This window comes from Corvus kubaryi, unplaced genomic scaffold (assembly GCF_017639235.1).
Source record: "Corvus kubaryi isolate FWS band 111438036 unplaced genomic scaffold, C.kubaryi_AGA036_p1.0 68, whole genome shotgun sequence".
NCBI lineage: Eukaryota > Metazoa > Chordata > Aves > Passeriformes > Corvidae > Corvus > Corvus kubaryi.
In genome coordinates, this window is record NW_024582056.1 from 20,771,286 (window position 1) to 20,797,393 (window position 26,108).

At 38.9% G+C, this 26,108-nt stretch overlaps 1 protein-coding gene across 8 annotated transcripts in view; it reads right to left on the bottom strand.

Annotated features, from left to right (window-relative positions):
* INVS (inversin) overlaps window positions 1-26,108 on the bottom strand; it is an 86,307-nt gene that overhangs the window by 24,139 nt on the left and 36,060 nt on the right. For all 8 annotated transcript variants that reach the window (XM_042048937.1, XM_042048938.1, XM_042048935.1 and 5 more), the window contains 5 exons: window positions 25,469-25,642; window positions 23,123-23,290; window positions 12,502-12,682; window positions 8,833-8,942; window positions 4,101-4,272 (listed from right to left, as the gene is read on the bottom strand). In XM_042048937.1, coding sequence (XP_041904871.1) covers window positions 4,101-4,272; window positions 8,833-8,942; window positions 12,502-12,682; window positions 23,123-23,290; window positions 25,469-25,642 — 805 coding nt within the window. The remainder of the gene's footprint in view (window positions 1-4,100; window positions 4,273-8,832; window positions 8,943-12,501; window positions 12,683-23,122; window positions 23,291-25,468; window positions 25,643-26,108) is intronic.

Below are 26,108 nucleotides of genomic sequence, written 5' to 3' on the forward strand. Positions count from 1 at the left end.
TTTTGTGGCATTTCTGAGATTGCTCATCACCAGTGAAAGAAAGCTTTCATTATTTCTTGAATGCTTTCCTGAAAATGACTTTTTTTTTCCTTTCAAATAAGCAAAGTTGTCTCAATTAAAACTAACTTCAGATAACTACCCAGCTGTTCCTGCTCCTCCCTGACCCCCTTTTTTTTGTTTCAGAATTACTTGGAGAAAATTTTACACTAAATTATGTAGCAAGACCATTATATCTTGCACAATATCTCCGGCTCCCTGTTTTCTTCAAGAAAAAGAAAAATATTACAGAAGTACCAGATGCTGCTACTTCAGATACTTCAGAACTCAGGTAAAGATGTGGTGCCCTGTAACTGGAGTTGCTATTGCCTAACACAGCATCCTGCAGGCACTGTCAGCCAGAGCTGAGGATGACCAGTTCACGGCTCTTTTTGAAGGAAAGGAGAACTACACACAGCAATGAGATTTCAAACCAATGGAGGACACGTGTATTGGTGATTTCACTCACAGTTTGATTTCAATATGCTTTGGATTATTTTCTATAGTCAGCAGTCAAATCAGGCAATCTACATTCTCATACTGCCTTAAATGTAGAATATTTTACAGATAACAAAATCAAAATAATTTAGAATAAAAACACAAACCAACGCAGTTCATAAGTGTGCATTTAATAAAGTGAATTCATATTTCCCCATGACATTTCAGAAATACTCATGCTTGGTGAGAACTGAATCTCCTCATGCCAGCAAAATGCGGGGCTGTAAACACTACCCACACGTCTGTATTTGTTTAATGTTAAAACAGGGTCAGGATCTAGCAGAGGCATTATACAGAAATGCACACCACAAAGGCCAGCATTAGAAGGAGAAGCTTCTTGAACCACAGCCAGAATATAAAACCAGTATTTTTGTATTTGGCAGCTACTGTTTACAACCAGTACCAGCTTATGAGACAGTAGCCCAGCACAACCTGTTACACAGGCCCTACTAAAAGGCTCAGGTTGTTCGTGTTGTCATTGACCCGAATCCAGCTGGTGTGCGCTGCCTTAGTCACAAAGTAAGTGATAGTTACATTGTGACACAGACAAAGCACCAGGGTCAGAGCCAGAGACACTCTGAGAAGTGAAAATTGAAATCATGCCTTTGAGAGGACGCTAATTTAAGGGTAGCAGCCTAAAAGCACAGCGGTGCTCACCGCACTCGTGAAAAGTGCGTGCCTGTGCAGCAGCTTTGCGAGTGGGTGGCTATCAGTGGGAACTGGACACCAATGAGATGCCTGCTGCTACGTACTTTTGGACGGGCCTGGTTTTCATGGTCTGACCTCACAGTAAACTCTAGGTTCTGGTTTTTGTCCTGAATCCCTTATGAAACCAAAGGCAATAAACCACTCCATCAGATGACACATGGGGTGTGTGTAACAATACAATAGAAAAAGAGCTGCTGTGTCAGCTTGGCCAGTTCTTTCCCCCTATCACTCATTCTGACGCAGGCATCTTGTTTCGCACTTTGTGCTCAATATTTTCTTGTAAGCCAAATTTTCTGTGATGGAGTCACGGTGACTGAAGAGATTCTTCAGCCAGCTGGTCACAATGGGCCCTTTGTTCAGCCGACAGACAGAGCCCTCTCCATTGTGCGCAGTGACGGCAGAGCTATAAAGCTGCCCCTGTAATGCTCCTGCAGCGCTGATCTCTGAGAGGAGGGAAATTCCTTTCCCTTGGTGTCATTCTCCTACACAATGCCGAGAGTCTCAATGTTCTAGCGGAGCTCAATGGAGAGCTTGCTCTTTTTAAGTAAATGCAAAAGGCTGCGTTAACGCAACCCTACAACCGAGCTGAACTGAGCCTGCACACAAAAGTCAGAAAAACACAGCCTTGAACTCTGCTCAGCAGCTGTATCCCAGGCACGGAGGCATGTGCGCTATTTTCTATTAGTGCATAGTTTCCCGTCCGAACGCAACACTGCTTTTCCCTCACGAAAACTTGGGAATGATTAAGAACCTTTGGAAAAAAAAAAAAAAAAAATCAGAGAGTGATTTACTGGTGGGCTTCCTTTTATGTTTAGAGCTTGCTATAATAAAGCCCATGCTACTGCACTCGCTGGCACAGCGGTGCAGCTCGGGCTGCTCGACAGCACCGCTCCCCACTTCGAGACTGTTCGTGTGTTCTACACAACGGCACTTGCAAGCAAATGGAAAACCCATCCATTTCCTTGGATCAAAAGCCCTACAACGAAATCAAGATTAAAAGGTGATTACATACCACTGCTATGAAAGGTTTAAGACTGAATGATAGCAAACACAACCACCTGAATTATTCAAGCATGAAATCCACACCTGAGTAATTTCAGAAACACAGTATGTGATTACTGATTACTGCCTGCAAAGACAAAAACCCTTTTGTAAGGAGGTTTGCACAGTAACTACAACATTGCTGCACCTTAAGGTCTGAAACAAATACTGAGAGGTATTTAAAAGGGAACTGTCAGGAAGTAGCAAACGTAGGTGAGACTGGTAAAAGATGAAACAAGACTAAAACTGTAGAATATATAGTTTGTGAAGTCATCAGACATGAAGACTGAGATTTTATTTGTTGCACTATTTCTTAAACTGAAAAATTTCAAACTATCACAACTTGGAAAGACTGATTTTTTTGTGTGTGTGCTAAATTGTAAGAAAAACAAGAATTTAGATATTTAATTAGAATTTTATATTAACCGTATTATGCATTTTGTTAAGATCCAGCATACCACCACAGGAAATTTTAAAAATTCAATTTATAATATGAAAATAATATTGATGTTTCAATATGTTTCAAATCCTGAACCGCACAACCCTGACATAGTGTTTATTTACCATTTGTATGCTATTCAAAGTGCACTCTGAAAAAAGAAAAACTGTTAAATTCATATCTCTGTTTCTTGATTGGGATAAATCTACACTGCAAGTCCCCTAAATCTAAGCATGCAGTTTAGCCTAGTTTGCATGTGTGCACAGCCAAAAGATAATGCTTGAGTAACTGTAAAACAAATACTTTAAAATTTATATAAACAAACATTGCAATACACATTCTTGTTTATTTAAAAAACATAATTTTCACAAGAAATGCCCATTATTGTATTATTCATGAGTGTGTTGTCTGACTATCAGCTTAGCTATGATTTTACTCCTTATTATACATAGATAAATATATTTTTGCACTTAACTTCTAACTTTGTGACCTAGCTGTATGTGGCAGTGGGTAGTGTCTGATCTCCCTACACATAGCTTACCCTGAAGCCCTGCTATCAAACCTCTCCAAATTTACACCAAATATATCCACATTCTCCCGTTTTTTCATTCAGATGCCACCAGCATACAATACAACTCAAATGCTTTTCCTACATTTCAAACACTCTTGAATACATAAACACTTCAACACCTGTCTCTCCCACCTGTCAGAACTGTTATTCTGTTTTTGTTGAAAGCACTACACAGGTACAATATTTCTACCAAAAATTCTTTTTTTTTTCCCTTAAAGAAGGTAAATTCATAGTTGCTACAGGAAATTTTGAATTTCCTCACTTACATGTTTGAATCCTGAAACAATGTGTCACCTACTTATCTTTTGTTTCAGGTAGATAACAGGAAGATAAACTTGGGGAATATCAAGTTTGACCTCTTTTTTGGACAACAGGATGATCATTTAGCTACCTCAGTGGTAAGTTTGGTCTATATTGTTTCAAAGTATTTATGTACTGTCAAATACGTTTTTGAACAGGCATTTTCAGGAAGAGCTTTTTATGCGACTATATTTCATTTTATTCTTCAAAATACAGAACAGCTCTTCCTCTCCCAGGATTACAGAACTAACTAAATAGCATTGGAGTCCATTTCTTCTTGCTAGGTTTCAAATGAGCTGTTCCAATCTGTGCAGAAAAAGTTTGTTTCTTTCCCACAATAAGGCAAAGAATTGACTCAACACATATAATGAAACTAACACAGAAATGTTTTCAGGGTAAAAGTACACATTCAGAAAAAGACCAATATAGCTTCTTACTATGTTTTTATTTGGTGGAAATCACACTGATTAGAAAGATCCAGTGTCTCTTTACTGTAAAGCATCTTACCTGTGCCGGCGTATTTGTCTGTCATATTGATATCAATGTCCAATTTTAAAGTCAGCATAGTCCTAATGACATCATCACTGCCTTTGCCAGCTGCCCACATGAAGGATGTTCTTCCCTCAAGATCTGAGTCATCTTTTACAGAAGGATGTTTCAAAAATACTTCAACTGTTTCCTGAAAAGACATACTGTTGAAATTAAGATTAAAAGGGATCTGCAACAACAAGAAACTATTGTCTCATGTAGCTGTTTATGAAGCAAATCAAAGCTTCATTTTTCCTTTTTATGTTATAAAGAGTAATAGCTCAACAGGAACAGTGTATGTTCTGCTATGCCTTTTCCCTCGCCAGTGATCATAGTGCAGCCTTAACTATGAGTTTAACTGTCACTTATTTAACACTTTTTAGTGTCAAACATGATGTGTTCATCACAAGGAAGCAAAAGACACTGTAGTCTCTGTGAAGAAAGCAATGGGAAAAATATCACAGGTTTATCAAACATGACTGGAATACTGTGATGAAAAAATCACAGAATCAGTTGGGTTGGAAAAGACCTCGGAGATCAGGTCCAACCTGTGACCCAACACCACCACGTCAACCAGACCATGACACAAAGTGCCACGTCCCGTCTTTCCTTAAACACCTCCAGGGACCATGACCCCATTACCTCCCTGGGCAGACCATTCCAACATTCCATCAGCCTTTCTGTGAAGAAATTCCTTCTAATGTCCAATCTGAGCCTACCTGGAAAATAATGTTCTTTCAAAATATTTTCCCAACATATTTTTTTCTCTCCAGTTATAAATACAACTGCACATGCAAATATTTTACTTTGCCAATCTCTAATATTTTGACTTAAAAAAAAAGAAAGGGTCAACATAGACATATTTCCTAATGTTTAATAACATCAACAGGTTACTAATTACTGAAATACTATAATCAGAAGATATTGAGGAAATCTTTACACCTGAGTCCAGTCTTTCCACTGTAACTGTTACACTCAAATCTATACTTAAAGCAAAAAAGAATTATTTCTTCAAATGCTATGTTTGTCTTAAGCTGTCAGGTTTAAGGTCCACTTGTTTAACCTGCTGCTAGATTCTTAATGAGTCACCCAGGAAAGGAAGAGAGAAAATTACAACTGTTAGAAAAAGAATAAAGGGAAGATTTTCCCTTTTTTATCTAATGCCTTAAAAGGCTGTGTATGTAACAGCTGGGAAACATCTGATATGAGTCACTGGTAGGCTAGCCAATAAAAACCTGAAAAAAACCCCAGGCTTCATTATTTTATTTTATATTTATATTTTATTATTAACACTATTTTAGCCTTTCCTCTGTGTGAGCCCACAATAGCTCTATCACTGCTCTGGGTAGGACAGGAATTTCTTGGCTATAAAGAACAAAATTCTTTTAAACAAGAAGGTGTTTGAATGCTTAGGTACCATTGATTAATTTGGATTTGTTTTTTCACTATTACTTACTATTTCATCCCTCTAAAGAAATAGGAAATTTCTCATTTATCTTATGTTACTGATCTAAGAGCCTTGAAGTTTTATGAATTTAGGTCTGAACTATCAGTTTATTGTGAAAAAGTCCAGCCAGAAGCAAGGAGAGATGGAAGCATAAAGCTTTCCACACAAACCCAGCGTGAGTTTACAGCTCAGTGTACTCACACTGACCACCACCACACCTCAGACACAAACAGCCTCTCATTAGGCCAGAAACTCAGCACCCTCCCAGGGCTCTGCACTGCTGGGAATCCTGCAAAGTGAAAAGCACTGCAAAGGCTGCACTTCTTCAATACTGAGGCACACATTCTAAAAAATACAAATATTTTATTTTTCCATTAAGTTTTGGCAAAGCAACGCTTCTTTCAATGACTCTTTTCTACAGCTTTTAATTGGAAAAAGTAGAAGAAAATCCCACAGTGCTATAAGCATTATTTTCCAAAATGCAGTTACCACAATTTGAAAACAAAACAAAATTAAATTACACCAGGATGATTAACAAATCAGAAAACAGAAGTATCAATCAGTTTAATTCTACATGTATTTTGTTATGAAAGATCACATGTATTCTAACATGACTAAAAAAAGTGGAGGAAACAACATAAAAAAACAACAAACTGAAAAATAACAGCAAAGGAGAGAGTTAAACCTGGAACATTTAATTCTGTGCTATCAGGAAACTCTGAAAAATACTATATTTGAATATTTAAAAATAAGGCAAGGGTATCCACATTTCATTTACTAGATCAATCTATACAAGTATATGAAAGGAAAGTACATTGTTTTGGACACCTCTGGAAAAATTCAGAAAAAAAAAAATTTAGTCCTGCATACTAAAATCAATATGAAGACAGCATCTTAGCTCAGTTGGTGAGAGCATGGCATTACTAACATCGGGGTTCAATCCCTGTTTGGGCCATTCACCTAAGAGCTGGACTTAATGATCCTTGAGGGTCCCTTCCCACTCAGAATATTCAGTGATCTAGAAATAAAGATTCTTTGATCTTCTTTCACATATGAAGTTCAAAAATTTAAATAGAGATGTTTCTTTGGACCTCCTGTGGGATACCCAAGACATCTAAATTTGGGTGGTTATATTAGGTAACTTCTCTTCTTCTAGAACTTTTCCTGTCTATAGTAAGTGGGGATAAGTTAGTCTTAGGGAACAAATTCTTCACATAAATTAAGTGCTGGCTAAATCTCTTCAGTCATTAAAAAACCCCCATATGTCATATTACAATAAGTAATCCACAGAAAAACAGAGCAAAGAACAAGATATCACAGCAAATAAAACTGAAAGCCATGCAAATATTTAGAGTAAACACAAAAGAACAAAGTTTCTTCTGTTAGGGACTAAGAAACATCACATTTTAACTGAGAAACAGACCACACCCATCCAAAGTTGGGCAGACTGAACAACAGTGTGGGTCTCAAACCATGAGTATAGAGATGCTACTGCCAGAACAAACACGGATGTGTCTCCATTCAGTTGTTTGACCGGGTATATGGAATGCAGTGGTGGGAATTACTCAATGATATGCATGTAAAGGAGAAAAAAAGCAAATAGTGGTGCTCAGAAACAACTGGATTGGTGAAAACAGACTCCAGTCATAATTTAGGAAGGGGCTCTTGAGTACATCAGCAGCTAAAACAGGCTTGCAGATCTCAATTAAATTCTCCTTCATGTAAAATGGGAAACAGTACATTCATTTTAAGTACACAAGATTACAAAAGAATGTCTGATTCTACCACATACTTTATGTCCTCTTAAAACATAGCTGATATCACAGTTTGGCTGGCTGATGGGATCAAAAGGCAGCAACATAATGAAGATGTTTCATTTAACTGAATCAAGCCCGGGGAAAGAAAGACAGTAAGAAAAATCCTTTTAGGAATATATCCAGATAGAAAAGAAAAAAAGCAAGATAAAAGAATGTGGAGATAATCACTAGATGGTAAACAAAAGCTTTTTTTTTTTTTCTATGAGTCTAATTCAAACATGAAAGAAAGGCTTTTACAATACAAATATTTTAGAGTTAGGCCCAAATCGTACACAGCCTATAATGGACAAAAATCAGCACAACAAAAAATTCTCAAAAAACCTGAAGATTATACAGAGAGATATGCTTCAACAAAAGTCTGAATTTAAAAATATCTGGATGGTCTTACTAAGACCACCTTCAAATATACCCCACCAAACCCCCAAAACTCACACTCACAAGGAAGCAAAGACATTGGCCAGTTCCCTCTTTCAATAGTACTTCTGGATTTGTTAACCTGAATTGTTCTCAAGGGCATTAAATTTTTCCTTTTTTATTTTCCTTGCTAACATGTAGGTACACAAGAAAGACCCAAAGTACTACCCCTGCTAAGAAAATGTTGCAATGTGGACTACATAACTACTACATTAATTAGGCACTAAATAACCCTTTCTGTAAAGGAAGCGTATGAAAACTATGAGAGGCAGAGGAGCTTAAGAAAAGCTTTCTTAATTTTCAGTGCTTGAGAACTACTTCTTCAACATCTGTGACCAGCAATCACTGAAGTGCTGAGTTTTATACTTGGCTCTACTGTATCTGATCTTGCTCTGGGAAAAAAAATTACCTATTATACCAAAGTGTAAGAATTAAGCTGTCTGAGAAACCAATGTTCTTTGTCGCCTGAGTTTAAAAAATATTTTTAAAAATTTCAAAAATATAGTGTTCTTGAAGAATTATGACAAAAGGCACTCAACTCTTTAGCTATGCTTCATAAGACAACAGTTCATTCATAATTCCAAATATTCATAAATTAATCACCTTCTTGAATGCAAAGACTGGTTTGACGGGTCCTGCAGCAGCTGTGCAAATACTCCTACAGGTCGTCTTACTCTAGATACCTTATAACTGCTTAGACTTCATTATAATGAGCCCTAAAACCTGAAAGCACTGTGAAGTAGTAAGTGCCATTTCGCTTTCTATTGAAGTACCTGAATGACTATTGTGTGTTCTGATGCAAACACATGGCTCAAAGGGCCTTTCTTTGCACAGAAAGTTAGTGTTTTTAAATCTGTTTTTTAATACTTTGAAATTAACCACATTTGTATCACATAACATAGGAAAGCTCTGAATTAACTCATGCCAACAACACTGCGTTTATATGATATCAAAAACAATGCAAACACTCTGCAAAACTATAAAGATTTCAGCAAAATAAATTTACTTCACATTTAGGGCATGTTCTACTTACAGCAAAGTTGCTCTGTGCTGCATAATGCAGGGGTGTTGCACCTTGACTGTCAGATGGGATAGTTCCAAACTTATTTCTTTCTAGTAAGAGATGAACAATCTGTGCATGACCTGAAAAAAATAATATAATAAACCCAAATTTTTATCAAATCCTAAAGTCAATAAAAAGCTTAGTAAAAAAAAACAAGGAAAAAAACCTAAACTCAAATAAAAGAGAAGAAAATGAACAGACTCTAACAAATAGTATTTGTGTGGTACCCATGATAGTCTAAATGTAAGAGAGAAACATAAGACTTGATACTTGAACTATTAAGTTTGGCATATACTTTCTTCCCAATAGTGCTCCAGTGCCATACTCTGTATTGTCATTTTTGGGGGGCATCTATAAATCTGAATGACTTATAAATACAAAATTTCTTCTAACAGAAATCACTAGAGCTTTTCCCTAAATAAAGAAACCAGCAGTAACTGGCCAGATAACTATGATACTAACTTTGTAATGAATTGGTTGAATATTTCCAGAAAAAGCTTATAATAATTCAATTGAGATGCTGCATTTGAGTGACAGGTCAGTCAGAAACAATGAAGTGAGCATCAGATGATGATGATGAGCATTTGTCCATCTGCATACAAATACAAGCTAAACCAATGCTGACGATTTCATGATACATCATATTGTTTTACAGAAATCAAGTGTAAATTCTTCACCTGGGTTTTATTGAACCAAAATTTCAACTGAAAATGTATAGCAGAATCAGAGACTAGTCTACTACCAGCTGCTATAAACAACAAGCTCACACACAACTCCCTCCATAAAAACAGATTAAAATATTTTGAGATTAAAATCACAACACTTTGGGGGGGAAGGGTAAACCTTATATTCACTTCACAGACAGGAAAACAAAGACAAATACAGTAGATTGCAACTAAAGTCAACCAGTTCATTCATATGCTTGCTTCTGTAGGCATATGCAGCTCACAGAATATTTAATGATTTGGTATTTTAAGCAATACTATAAAACCACTCTGATTTTACAGGTGAAAACTCCCAGTACCGCATATGTCAGAAAAGCAATCAATTTTGCAGCTTGTTACTTTTGCACAGTTGTCTTGAATTACTTTAGAATACATGAAAGGTAGGGAAACCTTCCTGCTAGCAGTAGACTATTTTTAATGAAAACACCAACAATTACAGAATGCAGCTGTGCTACAGTTGTGGTCTGTAGCTCTTAAAAACCTAAGACAAGGAGGACTAGGCAATCCCTCTTTTGTGAAATGGCACTTTGAGACTTTATATGTACAGAAGTATCAGAAATGAGGGAAAATGGTAACTTGGGTCAAAACGGATGAAGAGTTATGTGAGCGTTTTTTCTTTCTAGGGTCCTTAGGGTGTACAAGAAGGCTCCTCTTTCCTGTTAGCCATTAAGAGAACCCTGGATGCAGAATTATTCTGCATTATTCTGTCCCTTCCTACCAGAAAAAACACTGAAAAGAGGAGATATAATGTTGCTATGCTATTCCCACCTCAAGACTATAAGAAGTAAATTGAGGTGCACTGGAAAAAGTTGGTTTGGAGTGGAATCCAATCAGAAAAGCCATAGGGGTACTGAGCCTGAAAAAAAAGATTCCTGAACTTTCAGGACAGACAACTACAAAGAGGGAACTTAACTCTGTAATCATGCCAGGAGGTCTAGCTAAATTATGTATGAGAATAAGGCTTGAGGGAGTTGAAAAAAAACGTTGTATTGGGTGCAATAATAAATAAATTGGTGCAGAGGTGGATCTCACTTGGCCATTAATGTAAACATTAAAACTCATTTCTTGAGGTCAGGAACTGTCATTTCTGTTGTACTTTTATTTAGCAGAGACGTAACTTGGCTGAGACTTTTATCTACCCAAAAGGAAAGGTAAGAGGAGCAAGAATGCCCTTAAGATGCAGTCACATACAATCCATCGCATCTAAGAAAACTTGAGGCAGTATCCCTGCACTGCTTTAAATCTTCTACTATTAACCTATATAGCAACATCTTACTCTCTTTAAGACCTACATAGGACACACAGAATTCAACTTGAAAACAGAACCCTAAAAATTAATAACGATTTACTAACCAGAAATTCCCAAAGAGCATATGCCACCTAGAGACCTCATCAAGTTCACAAAATAGTCTGGAGATCCTGGCACATCTTCCCCCTTTATTCTACATTGATTAGACAATCCATTTTCCCAACAGACAAAACTCCTCCCTTAAATACAATAAATTTCAAAACACAATAAATTTTGCTTCTTGGACAGAATCAAGTGATAATGACTATTTCTTTGGAAAGCCGATCCTATGTCACTTTAAATGCTTCACAGTTTCTCTGTAAAATTCAATATCCCTACATATATGAAAATTTGAGAATACCCTTCTCTTTTTTTTTTTAATAAACATAACCAAACAACATGTACATCGTCACTGGAGTTGCAGTAACTCGCTCCAGTGAACATCTGATTCCTTTATTGGCATTCTTTGTCTGCAGTGTCCCAAAGGATCATTGGAATGAAGCCTGTTAAAAGAGGAGAGAGACTTTGAAGATTCTTTTATCCAGTGGCTATTTTTTCCTCCTGAATGGAAATAGGAGGTAAATTTTCTAAATCATATTATTTTTGTGGCTGTCATTTTATGGGTTGTGTTTCCCTGCATTTAGACTATTTATGTTTAATCAGGTTTTAACTTGTTTTGCAAGGATCCAGTTTTTGTAAATCCAAACCAAAATTCACATATGCAAGGTTACAATTTACAGAGCATCTGAGTCTCAGGGTAACAATCTAAACAGTGAAAAACTCTATCCAATTAAAACTTGTCAGATCTGATTAGATTGTCATAACGTGTCCGATGAAGAGCTTATACTAGGAGCAGAAATGTCAACTCTGCCATTTTTTGTTGTTTACTTGTGCTGGCCTTATCAGAGTATCTGCATTTTCTTTGTGGGAATCTTTTCAAGTCACTTGCTTAGTTTGTGAGGGGTAGTTTAATAAAAACTAGAATATGATCATAAATCCACTTAACCTGGCACACATAAACTGCAGTACATCACAGTAGGCTGAAAGTGAGCACATGACTCACGGTGTCACCATCAACCACTCTGCAATGTGAAGCATCTCAGGCACCTCAGGCACCTTGCAATCCCTATGTGACCATCTTACATGTGGACCAAACAAGGGTACTAGCTTAAATCTGTATATGAAACATTAGTCAAGTTCTCTTATTTTTTCAAATAAAAAATAAACAGAACTCCTGACATTTTCTTCATGTGCTCCCATAGATTGTCTTGCATTCATGCTGGGCAGTGCATACCCCATTTCAGACCCTGCTATTCCAGAGTGCCAGTGGTTTTTTTAACTGATGATCAAAGCTGCATATGCAAGAACAATCTCAATATGCTATAATTGTTCTTAAATTATCAGCATATAAAACCTGTTGAAGTAATGCATTTAACAATGCTTTGGAGAATCTGAAGCTAAAACAAGCAGTCTACACACAAACTTCTAATCCTGGTTGAGCAGAAACTCTTACTGTTCTAAGAGATTAGATCATACTGCCAGGCTGGAATTAAATAAAAATCAGACACAAAGATTAAACAGTACAGTTAATTAATGACTAAGTGACTTCAGCACTGTCCAGTTTACCAAGTAAGGCTGCCCAGTGGAGGGGAGTTCGAAACAAGTTGTCATAAGATGTCACATTGCAACCCTCATAGGAGGTCAGGACATCCACAACTGCTACATTCCCATCTGCAACAGCAAAATGAAGAGGAGTTCGTCCTTCATAGTCTTGCCAGTTAAGCAGAGATTCTGTAGGTGCAGCTTCCTTAAAAAAAAAAAAGGAAACAACAACATTACAAAATATTTAAATTGAAGATAAAACCTATACAATCTTTACAGATGTTTTTTCAGACAGATAAACTGTCCTTGTTCAGTAGAATGTAGCTCTACAACCCAATACTTTTGTTACAGCATAGGCTACTTTCAACTATTTCTTATGGAATGCTTTTGTATATTTAATTATTGTACAAGACCTGATTTCTGGTACATACCCCATAATTTTACTAGTCTACTGTGCAAGTGGTTCCTTACACAGATCTTTAAAAGATTAACTCCAGCTTTTATGAAAATAACTAGAGATTCTTACATGATTTACAAGTTGAAAATGACATACATACATATCTTCAGATTTTCTCCTACAATACTCCTTATTTTGCACAAGTTGATTTTATGACTTTCATTATAATATTCTTCTAGCATTTTATACCCCTAAAGTATTTCCAAGGAGATGTCTACATCTCTAGGTGACAGGATAGAGGTTAGAGAGTATTTCTAATGGGCTTAGTTTTGAATTTTAAAAGCCTATTTTAAAGTTTCATGATTAGCCACTTGATCACATAACATAGGCATTAATAGATATAACTTGACTTTTCATCACCTTTTCTTAAAAAATATGCTAAATTACTTTCACATAAGGTCCCTAGCTATATAGTTTTGTATTATGATAATTTCATCTCTCAAATGTTTTTCTGTACAGAGTTCTCTTCGTGATTTTCTTTTTCAGGCAAAAGAACAGAACAGGTACAAGTGAACCTCATCTTAGCATTTGAGAGATCTTCAAATGACAAATATCATAAAGGCCCATGAAACACAAACTTTAAACTCCAGTTTTCTGAAAAAAGAGGTATTACTAAAAACAGTGATAAGCAATAACACAGTAGAAACTCAGGATGCAGGACACTAAACATCTAGAGCAGAAGCAGAATGTCAAAACAAGAGTTTCAGTAAACCAGAGGGAGTGAGTCTGCTTTTCGATCTCCAACTATTCAGAACAATTCACTGAAGTCATGGGAACACTGTGAAAAATTAAAAGGGAATGTAGTCCTGAGATTTTTAACTTCCTACACTAGAGGGGATTTTAACCCATGATAAGTGAGAAAAGCAATCCTCCTGAAAATACAGAGCCACACTATATATTACAATATACTTATGAAAGAGGAGCAAGAGACTGTGATCAGTGCTGATCCCTTTCTCATTAAACTAACTGCAATCTTCCCTTTTGACTCCACTAGGTACACAAACTGGTAGAATCACCTGCATTTGCATTATTTGGAGTAACTACTACACAGAAAACAAATATCTAACATAGAGAACAATAAATCAAGAAGAAGAAAGTCACAAAATTCCAGAATTATGGTTTCTATCCAAATATTACTTGACCAAAGTTACATTCTATATTTTCTATGTAATGGATTAAAAAGCCCTCAAAACTCCCCAAACATTTTGAGTTATATTTCACTATATTTTCTAAGGGCAGTCTGGCTAAGTTATTACAGCAGTAGTAATTTCATCTCTGCAATGCCCTGATTCTTTGTTTTTTGCTGTTTACTTTCTTACAGTGTCAACTTAAACCTCCTAATATTTGGTTAATGTAAGTTTTCTAGGTCTAAAGAGTTACATACTTCGCATACTGCATGTAAATCCTAGAATCACAGAATGGTAGGGGTTGGAAGGGATCTCTGGAGATCATCTAGTCCAACACCCTGCTAAAGCAGGTTCAGCTACAGCAAGTTGCACAGAATTAAGTCCAGGTGGGTTTCAAATATCTCCTGAGAAGAAGACTCCACAACCTCTCCAGACAGCTTGTTCCAGTGCTCAGTCACCTTTAATCTCAGTAAAGATGTTTTCCTTCATATTCAGATGGAAGTTCCATATTTCAGTTTGTGCCCATTGCCCCTTATCCTGTTGCTGAGCACCACTGAAAAGTGTCTGGCTCCATCCTCTTGATATCCACACTTAAGGTATTTCTATGCATTGATAAGATCCCCTCTCAGTGATCTCTTCTCCAGGCTGAATAGTCCCAGCTCTCTCCCAGCCTTTCCTCATAAAAGAGATGCTCCAGTCCCTTTCTCATCTTCATAGCACTTAGCTGGACCCTCCCCAGTAACTACTGGTCTTTCTTGAACTGGGGACCCTAGAACTGGACCAGCACTCCAGATGTGGCCTCACTAGGGTTGTGTAGAAGGACAGGATCACCTCCCTCAACCTGCTGGGAATGCTCTTCCTAGTGAATCCCAGGGTACCAGTGGCCTTCTTGGTCCCCAGGGCACACTGCTGGCTCATGGGCAGCCTGTTGTGCCCCAGGAGCCCCAGGTCCTTCTACTGGTGCACAGTGTGATTCCTCCCACAGTGCAGGACTCTCTATTTGCCTTTGTTGAGCTTAGATTAGACTCTGCCCTCCTGTCCAGGTCTCACTGGCTGGCAGCACACCACGATGGTGTATCGGCCACTTCTCACAGTTTTGTAACATCAGCAAACCTGCTGAGGGTACAGTCTTTCCCTTCATCCAGGTTATTGATGAATAAATGGAAAAAGACTGGGCCCAGTACTGACCTCTGGGGAACACTTCTAGATACAGGCCTGTAACCAGACTCTGTGCCACTGATCACAACCCTCTGACCTCTCCCATTCAGCCAGTCCTCAACTCACCCACTGCCCACTCGGACAACCTACCTTCCTTGAGCTCTCCTATGAGAACGTTATGGGAGACAGCGTCAAAAGCCTTGCTGAAGTCAAGGTAGACAACCCCCACTGATCTTCCCTCATCTACCCTGCCAGTCCTGCCATCACAGAAGGTATCTTATTGGTCGAGCATGATTTCCCCTTGGTGAGTCCATGTTCACTACTAATAACCTCCTTTTCCTTCACATGCTTAGAGATAACATCCAGGAAGAGCTGTTCCATCACCTTTTCAGGGATTGAAGCAATACCTGTAGTTTCTTGGGTTGTCCTTCTGGCCCTTTCTCAAGACACTGGAGTGACACTGGCTTTCCTCCAGTCCTCAGGCACCTTTCCTGCTCTCCATGACGTTTCAAAGATGATGGACAGTCTATTAGCAATAACATCTGCCAATTCTAATTAAATGCTAATTAAATTGCCTGTCTCAGACAAATCTTCATCAGTTTTAGATTAGGTATCAGTACAGTCAGCCATGTTTTGTTAGAATCAAAATCTAACATACTTGAAACATACTGGAGATCACCAATACGTGCAGTCACTAGTACAATAACAGATACTCTATTAAAACCATAAAAATTTGATAAATATGACTCTCAACTAAAAGTACAATCAAAGTTAACATTGTTACATGCACAAACCTCGATAATCGAAGCATGTGTAACACTTCTTTTGATAAGCATTCAAAAGCATTTACCTGAGCCACTACAGTGAAAAGTTGTATGTTCTCCCCTAACTTTAATAATTATCAAGAGAAAGCTAACTGATAATATGCTTCCTTTTTGTCTATTCATAGAGCTCAGCAGGGGGAGCATAGAGCCTACTGCAAAAATTCATTTTATGAGAATCACTTTTAAGTATGGCTAAACATGAATTATGGTAGGCACAGAAGTTATCACTAAAATTCTAAGTCTACCAGAGGAAAAAGTGTTTGAACAAAATGGACAAACAAGAAAACAAATGCTTCTTCACTTATAATTTGCTGATGTAATCCTGACAGCTGATTTTCAAGCCTTCCAGAAGTAAAACAACATACTAAATAAACGAATCCTAAAACTCCTGGCTTAAAGTCACTGATGTTGTCAAGAAAGATCCCCATAGTCAAAAGTGTTATTTTTGCACAATGGTACAGAATCTTCTAATGACAAAGCCACTATTTATATTCCAGCCTAAAAGTATTTGTGTGTTTTGAATTTTTTGGCCACTTAAATTAAAATTTTCTAGGTCTGTTTCTGCCTATATTCACAAGTATAACTTCTTTAGATTTTAAGTGGGTTTAGTTAGCTATAATTAAACTGTCATACTGTATTCATATTTTAAGCACAATACAGAGAAGAAACAGAAGCTAAGCATTTTTCTGTGGCATGGCGATAATGGAAAGTGTGGTGTAAGCAAATGTGACGTCTCTTACCATGAAGAATAAATAAAGAGAAGAGATACAAAATAGACAGAGAGTACTAAGCAGTTGCTTCCATCATAATAATGGAACCTTATGTTGTTGTTTTCTCCTTAAATATTCCCAACATTTTTCATGTAACCAAGCACTGCTGAATCTGGAAAGGTGGAAAAGGAAGTTGACCATGAGAGGATCTCCAGATTAGAGTTTCTCTCTACTTCACACGTTTACTTTCTACATATGTGGAGTTCCATTTTGGCTGTATTTCGTGGATTTCAATACCAGATATAACCAATTTGTGCATAACTGTCACCCCTGCACACCTACCTTCTCAGCATTCAGCTGAGCTCTTTTCGTAATTGTTTATTTTGACAATACCAATGGACCATGTACTATACAAACATCAAACAGAAAGATGACCTTAGCTTTAAGAATTTATAAACAGGAGACAATAACTGGCCACATCCAAAGGGTAGAGTGCAGAAAAACAAGACAGTATTTTTTGATACCATAGACTGTAGTTTCGATAAAACCAGCAGCTAAACTTTTGTCAAGTTTTTGTAAAGCAGCGCTGGAGAATTCCAAGTAGGATACTAGAGAAAAATAATTTCCTGGGGAATTCTTCCACAGCATTAAAGATAGCATAGGAGAAACAACAGCAGCGTTGTTTTTTGTAGCTCAGCCAGCAGGCACCAAAGGCTGCCAGTGTAGGCTGACCAGAGGTAGGCATCGATACCTGGCTGCTACCTGGGCAATGGCACAGCGCTTACAGACCCTACCCTGAAAGCAAAGACAAACGGTTTGGTTGAATGTGGCTAAAAATGGGGCGGCAACAGGGACACAGACATTTGCCTTTTATACTGCTATCACCACAAGACACTGTTTTCATGAACTTAAAAATGTAATTATATGTTAAGACAGAAGATGATAGAAATTTTCCCTCTACGGGTACGTACATTAGAAATACAACACAGAACGTGAAAAACTATAAAGGTAGCCTAGCCATGAAGACCTAGAGAGGAATGAGAATCAAACACGATGCTTGGACAATAGATTTGGAACTGGATAGTATGGCAAAAAGCAGCTAAGAAAGGAGGGGCACACTGTGAGCTCTGCTAGGTAGATATCTATCAAGACAAGTAAGAAAAACACTTCAATTTGGAGAGAAGATCCTACTACAGGATTAAACCCAGGGGCACCACCACCACCAAAAAAAGGTATTTATATGCAACAACAAATTCAGTCAACAGATTGATTACCTAGTAACAACATTTCTGTATCATCAACTTTACAGCATAGCTGAATTATTTTTTCATTTACACTTGTTATTAACTTACTCCATTAGCAAGCACATATAGATGTAGCTAATTGCAATATAAACAATTAAGCTGATTCATGGAAAAGCCAAGATGGAATCAAGAATACACTCTTTTCAGCCCAGCCAAAGTGCCTCTATACTGCTGCACCCAGCATGAGCAACAAAGAGGAGGAGCTGGAAGCTCCTGAGAGCTCCGATCTGGATGCCACTACCGACACTTGGTGGGATGAACCCACGACTGGTGGGTGGCTACAGGCTTCCCAGAAGGGACAGGACAGGAAAGAGGGTCAAAGGAGTTGCTCTATACAATAGATGGATTGGGTGCAATGTGCTGTCCCTGAAGAACAGCCATGAGCATGTTGAAAGGCTGTGGGTAAGAGTCAGAAACTGAGGCAATAAAGGGAACTTTGTGGTCAGTGTCTACTACATGCCACCTGACCAAGGAGAGCCTCTTGATGAAGCCTTCTTGTTTCAGCTACAGGAGGCATCATGCTCAAGGCTCTTGTGCTGCTGGGGAACTTCAACCACCTTGACATTTGCCAGAGAAGCAGCATGGTGAGCTATAGAGAATTCAGGAGAGTCCTGGGATGAATGGAAGATAAGACAGGTAATGGACAGCTCTACCAGGGGGGATGTGACACTGAACCTGATGGTCACCAAGCACTGCCTGACCAACCCAGTGGCCTTCTATGATGGAGTGACTACATCAGTGGACAAGGGAAGGGTGATGGATTGCATTTTTCTGGACTGCTTTAAAGCCTTTGACACAGTCCCCCACAATGTCCTTGTCTACAAATTGGAGAGATTTGATGGGTGGGCTGAAGGAATTGGTTGGATAGCATCCAGGGCACTAGTCACTGTCCTAATGTCCCAGTGGATACTGATGATGTCCCTCAGGGGGCTGTACTGGGACCAGTGAGATTTAATGTATTCATTAATGACACAGGTGAATGAATTGAGTGCACCCTCAGCAAGTCTGCAGATGACACCAAGCTGAGTGGTGCAGCTGACAAGCTTGAGGGATGGGATACCATCCAGAGGGACCTGGCCAAGCTCAAGAAGTGGTCCCCTGGGAAACTCATGAAGTTCAATGAAGCCAAATGCAAGGTGCTGCACCTGGGTCAGGGCAACCCCAGTACTAACACAGGCTGGGAGATGAACAGATGGAGAGCAGCCCTGCCAGGAAGAGCTTGGGGGTTCTGGGTAAAGGATGAGAGGCTAGACATGAGCCGGCAGTGTGTGTTTGTGACCCAGAAAACCAAATGTGTCCTGGGCTGCGTCAAAAGCAGCGTGGCCAGCAGGTCAAGAGTGGGGATTCTGCTCCTCTGTTCTGTTCTCCTGAGACTCTACTTGGAGTACTGCATCCAGCTCTGGGGTCCCAGCACAGGGAAGATATCAGCCTGTTGGAGTGAGCCCAGAGGAGGGCCACCAAGATCATTAGAGGGATGGAGCATCTCTCCTATGCAGAAAGGCTGAGAGAGTTGGGGTTGTTCAGCCTGCAGAAGAGAAGGCTCCAGGAAGACCTTACAGCAGCCTTCCAGTACCCAAAGGGGACCTACTAGAAAGATGAAGGACTTTTTACAAGGACATGTAGGGACTTTTTACAAGGGCATGAAGGACTTTTTACAGGACAAGGGGGAATGATTTTAAACTGAGAGTAGGTTTAGACCGGATATTAGGAAGAAATTCCTTACTGTGAGGTGGTGAGGCACTGGAACAGGTTGCCCAGAGAAGCTGTGGATTCCCCATTCCTGGAAGAGTTCCAAGGGTTGGATAGGGCCCTGAGCAATGTGATGTAGTTGAAGATGTTCCTGCCCATGGACTAGATGACTTTTAAAAGTTTCCTACCAATCAAACTATTCTGTGAGTCTTTTAATTGTCAGAGTTTAAAAAAACCCCAAAAACCAACAAAATAAAACCCTCCAGAAAACCTGGACATGATCATGATTCTGGATTACCTAAAGAGAATCTTTGAGAACACTTTAAGCAAGGAGACAAGTATTTTTGATCTTTTGTAGTACATCTGTCTTAGATGGAGTCAATTTTCCTTGCACCAGCTGGGCTTTGTGTTTGTGATTAGAACTGTTGATGGCACACCCATGTTTTGGCTATTGTAGAATAACAAGGATTCCTCTTTTTCATGTCCTGCCCTGTCCTGCTCCCCTGCTTCCCCCCCAGTGAAAGGGCTGGGGGTGGGCAACAGACTGGGACAGGACACAGCTGGGACAGTTGACACAAACTGACCCAAGCAATAGTTCATACCATATAATATCACACTCAGCAAAACATCTCAGGGACTGGGGAGGGCAGGAAGGATGCTCACGGCTACACCATTTGTCCTCTTAAGCATGATCAAGCATGCTGAAACTCTTTTTCCATTTTCCTGGAAGTGGCTAACATCTGCCTGCTGATGGGAAGAGTGAATAAATTTCCTTTTCTGCATGCAGCTTTTGCTTTCCATACTGTGCTGGCATTATCTTTCATCCACAAGTCTTCTTGCCTTCCCTCTATTTTCTCTGCCTTGAAAGAGGGCAGGTGAGCGAGTGGCTGGGTGGGTGTAAGGCTGCTGGCTGAGCCTGACGCACCACAACTTTTAAAAAGTTGCCTTGACTACCTAATGTTTCAAAATCTGTAGTTGAATGCAAAGATCCTTACTTCCTCTGCAGCAAATTTACTTCTCCAGTGTGGCAGAAAAGTAGATACAAATTCAAACTTTGTGACAAAATTTTGTTTGTAACAAATAATTTCACAACTGGAAACAAATTACAAATATATTGCATACACAGCAGTAATATAGAAATACAATTTCTTTAATACTGGAAACTTCTCAAAAACTGTTTTTATAGTAAAAAAAGTATCAGTAGCTGTAAGATTGTCAGTGTGATTTGAAGAAAAGCAAAGAAAGTTTTCATATTTTTCATATTTTCATATTCATATTTAAGTTCTCAGCTTGAAAGCTAATCAGGCAGACAGACATACAAGTACTTGTAGCTAGAGTACAATCACTATGTGTCTAGTTCTGAAAGACCTTCGATAGTCAAAGATACAGGAAGATGGTTCTAATATGACAGAAAATTTAAATTGAGGCTTCTGATGTTTTTCCATGTTAGTGAAGCTCAAAGATTTTCACAAAATAAAAAACAAGGTTAAAATCAAGCTGAGCATATGATTTCATTGTAACCATTATAACTGTCATTGTAGAAGATGAAACTAAAATATTGCAGAAAGAGAAAATGTGCTATCAAGGAAAAAGTATTAAATTCATATACAAAACTATGTGGAAATTCTCTCAGCAAACTGATTGTGGGCTGACTGACAATTGATCAAATATTTCCCAGAATTCTAACTTGAAAAACCAAATTAAACTAGACTTTTCAGTACAGATTACTAGATATAAACTCTCAAATAATGAAGCAAAGACACTGTCATAGGTTAGCAAGCATAGTCCCGGAAGGGACGTCCTTGCTAAGGGGTGCTTACAGTTTCCTCTGGGAACTGATAGAACCTATCAGCTGGCCAGTTTGAATATGGACAATTCTCTAAGCCACTTAAAGTTGTGATCACCTCTGTGATCCACATTTAAGAATAGGCAAACTCCCCCTCCAAGCTCTCTCTCGTTTCCGGCGCTGGGACAGGTGGCTGCAGGGCCCGAGCAGGGCCCAGTGGGCCCGGCCAGGCCCTGCTTGGGCCAGGCCGGGCCGGGCCACGGCCATCCTGAAGCCATGGACCTGTTCCAGCCGTGGAACCCCCCCCACTGCCTTGCCGTGGGCAGCCGGAGCGGCTCGGCTCTCCCCCCTCTCCACTGCGATAAGAAAAAATTCAACATTCCAGCTGTAAAGCTGCAAGGCCGAGGTGAGAGTAACCCTTTTATTGCTGTGAAGAGCTGAAAACCTGAGGGAAGAGAGAGAGGAGATGCTTAAAGCTGAAATTCTGTTGTGAAGCTATGATATATCAGAGTATCCTGTCGTAATTTCATGAAGATATGGGGGGTGGAGTGTTCAATTCGTGAGCAAAAGCACCTGCGCTGAGATAGGCAGATGCTGACGCAGCTGTAATTTCATGAGAAGTTTGGACAGGGAGAGATGAACCAGATGAGGACTTTTGCTCCGAACGGGAAAGGAGAAAACCTCAGTCCGTAGAGATGCTCCCAGAGATAGTCCTAAAGATGAAGATGATGAAGACCCTTTGCTCCCAGGGAAGGAGAAGGGCCTCTGTTTTTGTTTCTGAACGGCTCAACCTTAAAATTGTACCCCAAAAAACTTCAAGAGTGGACCCTCGAAGGCAGTTGCGGGAAAAGCTGCAAGTCGGGGGAAAGGACTCACACGCAGGCAGAGAGACTCCTCTTCCTAAATGGACTGAACGATATTTGGAAGTGGGCGGCTGTCTCGTTGTGATAATGTTTTCATAGCATGAGCAAGAAGAGACTTCTCTTTCTAAATGGACTGAACAAGGTTATTATGGAAGTGGTAAACAGACTGAACATCTTAAGGGTTGTCTTTTCACATCGTCAGTGGGAGAAGGGAGGAAGGTGGGGGGAGGAGGAGAGTTCTGAAGGTGGTATTTTTTTTTTTTCTTCTTTTAGGTCTGTTAATAAACTTCTTTATATTCTTTCAAGTTTGGTGCCTGTTTTGCATTTCTCCTAATTCTTATCTCACAGCAGATAAACAGTAATGAGTATTTTGGACCAAACCACTACAGACACATAATGAAGAAATCAGTGTGCAAAATGCAACTGAAATGAGCAATATAACTGGCCATTTTATTCAGGAAAACTTTCAACCCTTTTCTCCCCCCCTTTACATGAGTTACAGCAAATACATTCACCCATAGAACTCAAAACAAACCCCTTTTAAGAGAGCAAAAATATTTAGGATTATTTCTTACAAAGTTCTGGATATTAGGAAAAGCAAATTATTTCATTCTCAAAGAGTCAGTGGACCAAAATGAGAAACCTCAAGAGGATAAAAAATATTTCTATCAGAGGAAAGCTGTAAGGACTGAAAAGTGTTACATACATATATGGTAGACTTTCTTACCAGAATACATTTCACTGTGTGGATTGCACTAGGGTCCTTGTTGTTAGCTGCCCAGTGAAGTGGGATTTTTCCTTCAATATCAGGAATTCCAATATTTGAATCATGTTTTATAAGAAGTTTCACATGCTCTGGGTTATTGTAGTAGGCACTCCAATGCAATGCAGTTTGCTGCAACACAATTTTCACAAGCTTTACAAACACATCAAAAATGTATTGAAACATGAAAAGTAAAGTTGGCTAAAACCAGCCTTAAACAACAGGGAAATAAGCAAGCTTTTGTTACACTTCAATAAAGAGGACTGACAGAAAACTGAGCACATGTACCTGGGGTAGCTGACAACTCAAAATTTATGAAAGTAGGCTTTAAACAAAGCTGAACAAGAGGCCCATCTCCCTCAGTAAGAGCAGATCATCAGACACCTTTGCTGCTGAGGTCTGAATCAGGTCTAAGCTACACCATCTTACATGAGATCCAAACTGAGAAGCCCTTATGCTTGGAATGTAAGTATCTCTGGTAGGAGTCTAACTGCTTTATATGAAGATTTATTGGACTATGGCAAGAGAAAAATGTCCATGCCACTCCGCACTGCCCTGTTGGCTATTTGGTGCAGCAGTTCAGACCCGGAGAAAATATCTGTGCTGGGCATTAAGCAATGACATCCAAGCTAGAATGACCATCTGAACCAGGCCTCAGCACCAGAGCTGCACTACAGAACAACTGCAGTGAATAATGTGGTCCTTCTTAAATTTCAAACTCTCCACTAGGGGAAGATGGCACTGAATGCTTACACTGGACTTGGATCCATCTTGAACAAACGTTTTGGATTTCTTCACTGTCTGTGACGACTCAGAACTCTGAGGTTGAATATTAGTGAATCTAATGCCCAACGACCCACGGCAGTCCAATAAAACATCAAAAGGCAATCCATGCTCCTATTGCCAATTCCTGACTGCCAGCAGCTTTTTTACAGGCCTTATCAATGTTCATAATTACATAAGCGAACCAACATGCGGGGGTTTCTTAACCAGCAAAATGTTGGCATATTAACAAGTATTTCATTTATTAGACACACCTCTCCCAACTGCCAAGTAACAGACAGTTGTAAGGCAAAGAATGGATTTATTTTTTCCCATCTCTCTTACCCCCTTACCCCTGCTAAATATTACATGGCACTTTGATTGGAAGCAGAGAAATAACTCTGGCAGGACATTTGTGCATAGAAGTACAACAGCCTGGATTAGCATCCCTAAACTGTGACATGGAATGTGTAAGTTCACTATCATATCCTTAACTTCTCTGTAAAGGAAGAAGGCAAAAAGAAGCCTATTTTTGTTTTTTACTGCCAGCTGTTAGTTTAGTACCATGATAACAAAAATAAGATAGCACAGCCTTTTTTTCTACTAGACACTTACTGAAGAAGAAGTCCACAAAGTGCCACTACAGCCTTGTACCAGTAAAATTTGTAATAAATCGAGGAGTGTTATTTATTAAATAGAGCTGACCAGTATCCCTGGAAACTGACAGTTGCAATGAAGCAGAAACTTTTGGTTACCAGAAGGCCAGTGTAGCCTTGGTTCATTGACTTCTCTCACCTACAACCAGTTTCAGTCAGTTACCCACATGGAAGCAGATGTAAAAGACACTTGTTTTCTCTCATGTTCGGGAATTATATTTGATGATCTTGATGTGCACAGTTGCAGCAAGGAAACTGAACAAGCCATGTGCCCAACAGGGTCAAACAGGTTGGACTCTGTATCCCAGATCATCTTTCACCATTTCATTCCATTTTTGCTACTGCAATGACTCATGACATCAACTGGGAGAAAAATGCTCTACATTTTGTGGGGAATCTGGCAATGCTTTAAATACAGCCTTGGAAATCTGCTGAACAGGAAGGGTTGCTAAACAGTTTTGGCTGGTTTATGCATACCTTTGTTAATTAACTAGCATGGTCATGAAGTCAGCATGACCTCTCCAGAATGACTGCTGTAATTATAGGCAGTTTTCTAGTGACTCTTATCATGAAAAGATTCTAAATGTGAGGTTTTTCAAAGGAAGAAGACCAAGATAAGCACATGCTATCCAGATTCTAACAAGGATCACAATGTTACAGAAGACTTGGATTGTTTTTGAATCCTCTGTTGCTGTAACTACTCTCAAGAAGAATGTCGATGGAGCCAGTGCAATGAACTTTGACATCATTAACTTCAGGAAAATATTAATATTTCTATTTTGAAGACCTAGAAAAAGTTTATGACAAACAATTTTTTGCATACAACTGCTTGATGTAAAACCAGTATCTAAAGTTGCCACAAGCATTGTCTTGAAATAAGCAGCACTTTTACCTTATTTCTGTCCTGGGTATCCACTTCTCCAGGTGCCATATGTTTTAACAACAAAGCTAAACATTTTGGGCTTTTGTGACGTGTAGTTAAATGTAATGGTGTCATATCCTCTAAGTCTTTCTTCATCCAGTTCCCCCTACGAGCCAGTAGAAGTTTCATGAAGCGGTAATTTCCCTGTGTAAAGAAAATATCAGACATTTTTGTCAGCTTATCAAACCAAATGATGATACTGTTTAGACATATCTATTGTATTACAGTGCCCAAAAAAACCTGCAGCAAAGCAGTCAAAGCTTTGGAAACATCTAATGAAGATTTTTTTGTGTTTATATGAACCCTTCATTTTTAGGTCTGTTGCACTGTTTGTTATTAGGTACATATATTCCATTAGCAGAGTAAGACAGGGTTCATTAATACCAAAAATTCTGCAATATCATCAGTTTCTTAACTGTTTAGCCTCAGTAAACATCACGTAAAAACTGAAATAAGATCATTACATGCTGGTTTCAGCAAGGTAAACAGTTATCAGATGAGGAATAAAACTAAACATGAAGAAAGAATATTATTTTCAAAATGAAAGAAAAACAACCAGGAATGATTCAGAAAGATAAAATGTACTCATCTGAATATGTAGCAAATATAT